At 38.1% G+C, this 10,171-nt stretch overlaps 1 protein-coding gene across 1 annotated transcript in view; it reads right to left on the bottom strand.

Annotated features, from left to right (window-relative positions):
• The window catches only part of AQR (aquarius intron-binding spliceosomal factor), a 67,587-nt gene extending 63,211 nt beyond the window's left edge, over positions 1-4,376 (bottom strand). Inside the window, exons 1-2 of the mRNA XM_019474883.1 lie at positions 4,339-4,376; positions 243-393 (exon numbers count right to left, since the gene is read on the bottom strand). Coding sequence (XP_019330428.1) covers positions 243-393; positions 4,339-4,376 — 189 coding nt within the window. The remainder of the gene's footprint in view (positions 1-242; positions 394-4,338) is intronic.
• Positions 4,377-10,171: the final 5,795 nt, after the last annotated feature.

Below are 10,171 nucleotides of genomic sequence, written 5' to 3'. Positions count from 1 at the left end.
GGCCCGGCCGTCCCCAGCAGCGCACCCGGCCTTTGCAAGGAACACCTCAGCGAGCTGCTGGGGAGGCTGTAAAAGCCGAAGGGCTGTGATAAAAGACGAGGGAGGCAGTTAAGGTGCCAGGTTGCTTCTGCACTCGCCCTTCAAGTGCTCTGTAAATACACTTAGGGTGACTCCTTCTACTTTATTATTTATTTATCACTTAGAGCAAAGGTTTCTGTCCATCCAACGTGGAAAAGACCCACTCGTACTGACATCAAAGAAACGCCCCTGAGACCTGAGCATAGCTCCGTGCTCTGTCTGATGATACACGTCCCTGTTGTACGGGAAATCTGTGGATACACGTCCCTGTTGTACGGGAAATCTGTGGATACACGTCCCTGTTGTACGGGAAATCTGTGGAGGAGAGGAGAGACAAAGGTAAGAGGGAAAAATTACACACTCACAGAAGTCAGCAGCTTGGTAATGAGTTAGAATGGTTCGCAATTAACTTATTCTATTTGGTAAACAGATTAATTAAGGAGGAAATTAAGAAAGTCCCTAGAGAAGTTACAGTGCTTCCTTTCTGTGCTCATTATCCAGCACCTGCCACTTGGGTACTTTAAACTTCCAGGCAGTTACCATTGAAGTCTGTTTGAATATGACCTCCTTTGTTTTGATATCAAGGTGATCTCCATTTCATTTCTTCAAGCAGAGGTTAAACTAAATATTCTTTTTGAAGTTGAATTAGAATGTACAATGGGAATGGAAAATTAATGACAGTACCTTGAATAGGATCAGACAATGGCTACGTTCAAACAAATATGCCTACTGCGTGCCTTTGCTTTAAAAGACCCAGAAAATCTGAGTTTTCTGAATAGAGGCTAGTAAAATCAAAAAGTTACAAAAGTACTGATAACAAATTCTGTAAAAAAACCCAAGGGTTGAGCACTGTCTTGTCTAGGGATTGGAGCCTTTAGAGAGATCTGTATTTGATGAAAATATGCAAATGCAAAGCGATTAAAATACACTTAAACCAATGTACCCTGTTTGACATTTAAATTGTGATAAAAATCAGCAAATTAAGATGCTTCAATTTAATTGACCTAGAGGTTGCAGCTTCGTGATTGACTCAGGCTTATCGAAATCTATGCAAATATAACTACCCCTTTTGGTGTCTGCCCTTTCTCCATCACTCGGTACAACTGCTAGCACTTGCATCCATGGACAGGTGTAGAAAATCCGAGTAAAATTTAGCTGAGCTCTGAGCTGGCTGGCTGAGCCATGTTAGCATGTTGCTGCACCTTAGCTGGTAAGTTTGGGAGGGCACTGTAGGCAGTGTTATCTTCCACAGTTAGCTTGTTCTGTAATTGACTACCTCAGAAACCGACATAGCTAGCTTATAATTGCATGTATCAGAACCAGTAGAAATGTAACAGCTTGTCAGTTTGGCAAAAAAGGAAAAGAGTACTTTTACTATCCATAAGTAGACTAGATGGGTAAATGGCAGGAAGGGAAGGAACTATTGAAGCTACAAATCAGTGATGAAAAAGGACAAAGGAATGTAACTTCATTACCTATACATATAGGCTGAAAATAGGAAAGCTTCTAAAATTGGCTTTCAGATGGGAGCCAAAAGTTTTACTTGTGTTTAAGACAGTGTGGGACACCTAGGAGAGGCTATGATGATTTCTTGGGATCAGAGGTGACAGTAATTGATGACCTTGGATTTCTAATCACATGCTCAAGTATCGCCCACAAGGTGACATTTTTTCAGAACTATTACCATGCCAAAATGTAGATAGGCAAATAGATTTTGGACTTGGGTTGGTAAATTTTCTAGAACAAATTTGCAAGGCTAACTTAAACCTTCTGACCTCTGTTTTATGATAGATCATCAGTCATGTGTCAATACCCACAAATTTCCGTATGGCATCACAACTATGAAAGCTCAAGGAGGAATCCATGCTTACTTAACTTTTGGCATTTGGGTGTCCCAGTGAGGAGGTTAGTTGTCCTAAACCTCCCTACAGTCAATGTGGCGACAGAGGTCCTACCAGAGGGCAAATCAGAACTGATTTGAGTGCTCTGACTCATTTTCTGAAGGAGCTTCTGATACTGGAAACTAATATTAGATGCCTAATGTTGGGCATTATGATTACATCCCTCAGTGGCAATGTCAAATAAAGTGATAAAGATCTCCCTATAAATAATGCATTAAATATCTCTCTATAAGGGCTATTGTTTAGTTATAGTGTGCTGTGACAGTAGGACTACAAATGAATAGCAAAAGCATAAATTAGTGCATTGGCAAAATACATCACTTTCAAGCCTCAAGAGCAGCTGAACCTTTAAAGAGGAGTTGTGGTGAGACCAGGCATAATGACACCCAGTGTTGTACCTATGTCCCCATCTGCGACTCTCACCCCAGCTCACAACTGTCTATTAAGACTGGTCTCTTGAACGCTACGCTCAGTTTCCCCCAGAGTGGAGGCACATCTGTCACTTTCCACCCCAAACTGCTTTGTAGTCAGGGGAAAAATAAAACCCTGCACCCCGTCGTCCCCACAGCCTTCTGTGAAGTTCTCCATCTTTCTGTCCTCATTGACTTAACACGTCAAGAAAATCAAATATTCTTTCTCTTCAAAAATCTGTTAATTCATTCATGAAGACATGTATTATTTAAAAAGTCACATATTTGAGTAGATGCAGTTTTCAAGACTATTGTTCATTTCTAGGCTGCATACAGTCCTGGTCAATTTATATTCAATGCTGCTTTCTTGCTTAATTAGCTCTTCTTGTTTTGGATGCTTGCCCTTCTATATTATATTGTAGCCAGGAAAAATACGCTTTTCTACTCTTCCTTGTAAACTATACAAGCCAAGGCCATCAATAAGCTGGCCATTGCTTTTATCTCAATGATACTCTCCCGAATACAGTATCAGTGGGTCAGGAAGTATCTAGTGATAATCAGAAAGAGCTGATTCTATGTTCTGTCCTGTCTACCTTTTAGGTTCTACCTAGTCACAGAAATGATTAATTTCTAGCAGTGAAAACTCCAAACAATTCATCTATAAGGATTTCTAATATTAATTGATTTTAAGGTTTGTTATTGTTTTAGGGTCTTCAGTGAGACATGACCACTGAAACTAGATTCAGCAGCTACATACTTCTAATACAAAAGTTGTTTCACTTTTTACTGTTTCTCTTTCACACAAATAAAGAGATTTACCCTTTGAATCTTTTATCTTTCAGTTTCTTAGACATAAACAAACCCTGCACTGAGAGATGCAGACTCAGTGTGGATACCATGTTGCACCTACGTAAGCTCTGGTGGGAAAGCTTTGTTCCAAGCAGGTAACAAATACCAGCACTGCCCTCAGGTTGCAAAATGGCATTACCTTACCCATTCGAGTCATCAGGTTCCTTCAAAATTATGAACAGGCATTAGCAGACTCGTCCTCCTCCAGGCAAGCATTGTGTTAGGGACAGATGATTCCCCATGTGCTGCAGCCCGGTCATTGCAGTAGAACAGCAGCAATTTCTCCTGGTGCTTTGATCTGGAACGATGCAGTGGCTACTATCGCAACTCTACAATCGCCTGAACTCCTGATCGCCAGGGGGCACAGGTGGCAGAGATTCCCCTAACATAAGACACAATTGAAGATGTTGAAACCTTCTTGCCTGGATGGGGACTCTCTTCCCTCATAGCTGAGGGCATGCTGGCAGCTAAAACTGCTCTGATGAAACAGAAAAGCAGCTCACTGGCAGCGTTGTCGTACTGCTCCACGCTTTCCCACCCAGGGGTTGTTTTCCTGCTGGTCCACCAGTACAAGTTCAAGCTAGGCCTAAAGCTCCAGGGCATGCAAGGCTGTTGAGACTGCATTACTTCTTGATGGAGATGCAGGGGCCTCTTCTTCCTTCCAAAATCATTGAATGTGGCTGTACTTCTGCTTACAACGGTAGTTTTTACTCTTTTCTATGTATGCTGAATACCTTTACTGTTTCTTGGACCTTGTGGTAGATAACTCAGAGGCGAAGGGAAGTCTACATTACTTTTTTTCCAGAAGTGAGCTGTGGTTGTTCTGACAGCAAGTTCATCTGTATGCAGAAAGTCAAAGACACCTAAGTCCTAGAGGGAGATGGCTGAATTGTGCTTTCCCTGTGCACAACTTCAAGACTTAAAAATATCAAGGTGGTCCAGATGATTTTTAAGAGAACTGTGCTTCCCAGGATGGAGGACTAGATATCTGAGGTGCATCTCACTGGTGTATGGGAATTTGTTCTCTGGTCTAATATAATTGTATTATACTAAATGCATAAGCTTAGCTTTGGGGAAGTACCTAACTGCACACTGGATACCTTAACTTAGGGCAGATGAATCCCAGCTCCAGCGACATTAAGCCATATGTTGGGTAGGCTTTCTGTGAAGCAAGGCTGTAAAGCTTAGGAGGCTGCATCTCTTTAAAATCAGCTTTTATCTCTAACTTGTTGACTTTTACACAGGAACAAAAGTTTTTTTGAGAGGCATCCCTCTGAAAAGCTCTGAAACAAAGCTCCAAACATGAGAATTTCAAGTCTCATCGTGTGTATGTACAAACTTGCACATACAGCTTTTCTTCTAACCAAAGGAAAGTGACTATGAATATGCAGCATTTTGAAATATTACTTGCAAAGTTATATGAAATAAGTTTTTGAAAGGGATGGGGGATGAATGGTATGGAAATGGAATAATACGTACATTATTCAAAGACGACCAGAAACCTCCTGTGTCTCTTACCTGTTGAAATGATAGAAGCAGCATTGATTTAACCTGCTTTCAGGTAAATAAAATTTGGAAAAACTCAAAAAAGATCAGAGGAATCTTTCAACATGTAAAAAGTTTAGGCACAATGGGGTTATTCCTTTGGTTATAGTTTATCCTTCATAGTAGTTAATATTCACATAAACTAAACATTCAGTCTGTTCATTATAATTTTAATTCAATCATGTCACATTGCTTTTACTATTCTATTTACGTGCATTCTTCTAGTCCAAGAGTTTGTCACTGTGTTCATCTCATGAAATATGGGTACTCACTCAGTAAATATGTGTACTTCCACTCAGTAAATATGGGTACTTTCAAAAATGATGCCTCAGTTTAGTAACAGATGCTTCTTAAAATATTTAGAATTTTAAAGTGTAAAGAAGCCGTCAGTAGCATTCTGATTTGTGTATAAATATTTATTTAGCACACGTTCTGGCCAATGTACTGCCCTTGATTTTTGTGCAAAACTTACAGTAACTTCCATGGAAATTCTGAGCTCATGACTAGAGAAAAATATGGTTAATTCAGCAACCCAGCTGCTTTTATATCCCAGAATAGCAAGCAGTGCCTCTAGTGAAGGAGGTGAGGAAATACGGGAGTTTATGTCATTCTTAGCTTTCTGTTGCTGGGCACACATTTGGGTAACAGCTCCAGTTAGAGCAGACTCTGGGCTATTCTAATTCTCATCAGAGACTTTTAGCTAGGTTTCTACCAACTGGAGCAGAACAGTGGTATGAACATAAGAGACCAATGGCCAGTAAAGCTCTAGAAACATTTGCTAGAAATCCTGTGAGAGGCTGTTATGTGATAAAATTTCTATGGGGCAAAAAAATTAATGTGAGATAAATCTGTTTGATGGAGGAACATGAGGCCTTCGTCACTGAAAGGAGATTCTAAGGCAAATAATTTCCTTTCTGCTAGTGCTAGCATGAGAAATGTTACAGAAAGTTGGGTCTATTTGTAGAATCATTGCGAAAGTAGATTCTCAATCATATATCCTGTCTCACAATATAGAAAAAAATACAGATTGCAGGCAAAAGGGAAGCATATCTAACATGCAGCATAAAACTTGAGAGAACAATGCTGAGAGCTAGCTCCGGTCTCCTAAAGCTTTCATCCTCGCCTTTCTCCGTATGTTCTAGACTTTTGGTAGACATTTCCATTAGCATGCAAGGATTTTAAGAGATGATAAAATGGCAGTAAAACAGAATACCTACTGAAAACAGCAATTCACACTGGTGTAATACTGAAAAATAATTTATTAACTTTTAATAATTTCTTTTACTGAAAAAAGCCTTCTACTGTGATAGAAACTAAAATATTACACAACAGATCATTTTAGCTTATTAGCAAATGGACATTTTTCCTCTGCTAATTGCACTAGCATCAGACATGCTATTTGATGCCTGAGGGAATTCTTATGAAGCTATTCTCACTACCCAAGTACCTGCTATTATTAAGACCCAGAGTATAAAATACAAGATAAAGTGCACTACGGCAAACAAGGTTGCCAAGATACTAATCCAAGGTGGCTCTCAACGTCATGAAAAAATCATAATATGTTTCGATCTTAAAAATTATCCTCAAATTGACTGAGACGCTTGAGGTGTCTAGATGGCTTAGCAGATTTCTACTCAGTTTAGTAGGACTGCATTGTCACTAACAGGAATCTCTCTGCTCAGCTGTATTTTCAGGATCCTCTTAGAATCAGAATAAAGTAGAAATTGAGGAAATCATCTGAGTTTCTGTAGCTCAGCAGGCTACTTTTGTGAACACATACTAAGCATTAAAACTTATACTCTAAAAAAATGCACAAATAAAATAATGCAAATTTGCATACCAGCAAGATAGCGTTTTCCTTGATGTCGACAGAAATTGAGTGCAGTGGATTAGCAGTACAAATGGGAGACAAGCACGTGTAGTTGGTTTCTTTAGCTTAGGAATATAATTTTACTTTTTTCTATAGCAGTGGCCACAAAATTCTCTGTATTCCCCTCCTTCACGATGTCAGCAAGGCACGTTCCAGTGCCACATCTGGTGAGGCAGCCATAGGCAATTTTGCATGCCATGGCAGCACACGTGCAACAACCAGCTCCACAACTCTCTGTAAGTCACCGATGCGGTTTCACAGATCCACACAGATTGGGACCAGGGACACTGGAGGGATTCCAGTGAAGAGGAAAAATTTCAGCCGCATATCCAAACTGTGTCAGGTGTATAGCAGAATCAAGTCACACATTAGCGTATCCAGGAAGCAGACAGGAACTGGAATGGCAGAGTACACAAGTAAAACGGCATTCAAAGACTTGCAATAACTTGGGGCAGACATAATGACACTTTCATGTTAGAATGGCAGTTTCTGAACACAGAAATGATCCATTCTACTTGTGAGTGATTTTGTTGGCATAAGGCCGATGTCTCCTTCACTTGCATGGACTTTGAAGATTCACTTTTTTAACAGATGCTAAAAAAGATGCTGTTTAAAAGCTGCTTGACAGAACTAGTCATTGTATGAAGTAATACAATTAATTTGCTCAACCTGGAGAAAATAAGGTATATGAGAGCATAGAAAAGTCACTTCTGCAATTTCATTTTTCCTTATGATAACTGCCTCTCAGACACATCTCATCCATAGCCATCAGACCATAAAACTAGGCTATTAAGTTAAAACTTGCACTTTAAAAATCCACAAAACCTTGTGTTAGGAATATGAACCGTGACCCCTTTAGTTATTTAGGAGATCTAGGCATTTTCAACATTATTACAAGGGGCCATTAGAAGGACCGAATCCATAGTCTTTATTGATTTAAGAGTCATCCAGCTGTACTTATCTCAGTGTTACTCAAGTGAGCTACTGTTGCGAGATTATGACTTACAGACTTTTACATTTATGCTAGAAGGCAGCCAGGAAAACTAAACGTTAGATCCAGCATCTCAGTTTGAAGCCTAAGGTCTCATTAACTTCAGGTAAGTTTCTTTTGTGCCTATCTCCCATTTGCCTCACTAACTTTTCTCGCTGGCTCTGGGTATAATAATGGGAGCAGATCACAGACAAGTGAGAAACCAAACACTCAGTGAGAAGCAGCTACAAAAGTGATTAAACAGTTTTTCTGTGGTTTATTATGGCAGCTTTTCCTTTTTGAATTTTTCCCTAGACATATATAGGAATACTTTTTTTTTATATATATATATATATTTTGCAAGTTTTGACTTTCTGCAAACATTGCAAGGATAGCACAGCAATCAAAATCATAAACGTTTTAGTTATCCATAGCCACATTTCCTAGATAGTAAATGGATGATGTGATCAGTTAGTACTGCATAATTTATTTGTCTTTAAAAAATCCCTTTTACATTCTTCTGCTTGTTCTAAAGTATTTGACCCTTCTCTTATTCCACATAGAACTACCTCAAAGCTGAATCCGCACAGTTTGAGAAGTTCTCCTTGCGGGGAGCTCAATATTAACACAGGAGGACCCACTGTTTTCCTGTTCAGAGTATGCTTTGGTTCTGCATATAGTCTTAAAAAAATCCACTACTTCAGTACTATGAGATTCTTACTATTAGCCATCAGCTCATTCTAACAAAACCACAGGCAATGTCTCTGCCACCAAAGATACTTCAAAGACTGATGGCTTGGACTTGCCTTGAAGCGTTACGAAAAATGACTAACATACTGATGAACATCGCAAAGTGTTATTGTTAACACTGGGAAAACCATTCTAGCTCAAATTCTCAAAGGTACTTGGAGAATTTTACTGTTAACTTCAAAAGAGACAGGATTTGAACCTTAGATTTTTTTCTCCTGACTCTTAGAAACCGCTTTACCCCTTTCTAGCTAGTTTATGCTATAATCCCCCTAAAATCGTGAATTTATACTGACACAAAACCTTTCATAAAGGGGCAGAGAGCCAGATAAACAGTGTCCCTTTACTGTCCTTCTGAACTCTCATGGAGCCCAAAGATTACATTAGTTTTCAAATTAATCAGACAGTAACACTTCCCACATATGTCTATTCATCCCTGAAAAGTAGCTTTCTGTATTACCTTCCCCTCATTTTACTCAAATTGATATTTTCAAAACATACCAAGTTTAGTGCTCTCTAAACATTACTCTCAAACATAGCATTTTTTAAAAGACTGTGACTCCTTAAGAAAGATCTGATAATCTTTAAACATATTTCTGTTTTATAACAAAAAACGTCTTAAACAAAACCTATTGTTCTAACGTGCAAAGTTAGTTATTTTGATATGTAGTCTTAAATTTTTCTGCATATCGAATGTTATGTAGTTTCAAAACTCTGGTTTGCACATAAAGTATACAATAAAAGTACAATATAAATAAAATAGTTTATTACAAGTATTTTTAAAAAGCTCTACAATACACTTTACACTTTCAAAACATTTTATACAGAATTCTGTCTTTCAATATGAAACAATTCACATAGGGAGAAAAAAATCTCAATATATAACTACAGTCATTATTAACGTACTGAACTTGCCTGTCATACAAAAATCATGGTAACTACAGACTGCTTCTGAGTATCTTTCCTGGTTTTATTTTCTCTGAAAATGGGAAAGAATAACATGTACGAAAATAAAATAAAAACTCCCTTCACCCTTCACTTCATTTATACAAATACTACAAAGCTCATGCCTCAGCAAAACCTAGATAAATCACTTCAAAAATTAAAAAAAAAATCAAACCCATTTTACTTAAATAAATATGGATCTATTTAAATAGTGAAAAGAATGCCATGTATCTTACAGATATGTTAATTTAGAAATAGGATTAAAAACTTCAGGTTTCAACTATTCAGAAGTTGCATAACAAAGGAAAATATCCTAAAAGGTAGTTTTTGCAGAGGGGAAAAAAAAAAAAGAAAAAAACTTCCTTCTTGTTCATAACCAATAAAGCTCCGCTGCTCTTACACTTTTTGCCAGCCCCACAGGCACAATGGGCAAAGCTCTCTACTTACCAGAAAGTATAACTACAGATTCTATTAATACAAAATCGGAATTACTTAATTTGAGCTAAAAGTCATTTTCAGTCTCTTATATTTAATGTAACAAGAACATGAATTCCCGACAAAACTGCTCATCTGAGTTATTATCACATCTTAGAGAACAGTTCTTTTAGTGGTGCAATATGTACACTAGAAGAAAAGGAGACTGGAACAGATAGTAAACCCGTTCGTAATATTAATGATAATTTCTTGTCCTCTTTTCTTGCAGAAAAATAGTTCAGTATTGTATGAATTGGCCAAAACAGCTAGAAAAGGCAAGGGATATAAAAAAAAGTGGAGATAATAAAGTGGTGAAATGGATTAATTGGTTATAAATCCTGCTACGTGAGCATTGTCTACTTATATTTTATCTAAAAAGGGA

Source organism: Aptenodytes forsteri, unplaced genomic scaffold, assembly GCF_000699145.1.
Source record: "Aptenodytes forsteri isolate BGI_AS27 unplaced genomic scaffold, ASM69914v1 Scaffold108, whole genome shotgun sequence".
NCBI classification, from domain to species: domain Eukaryota; kingdom Metazoa; phylum Chordata; class Aves; order Sphenisciformes; family Spheniscidae; genus Aptenodytes; species Aptenodytes forsteri.
The sequence above is the reverse complement of the archived record's forward strand: the minus strand, read 5'-3'. Positions and strand labels throughout refer to the sequence as shown.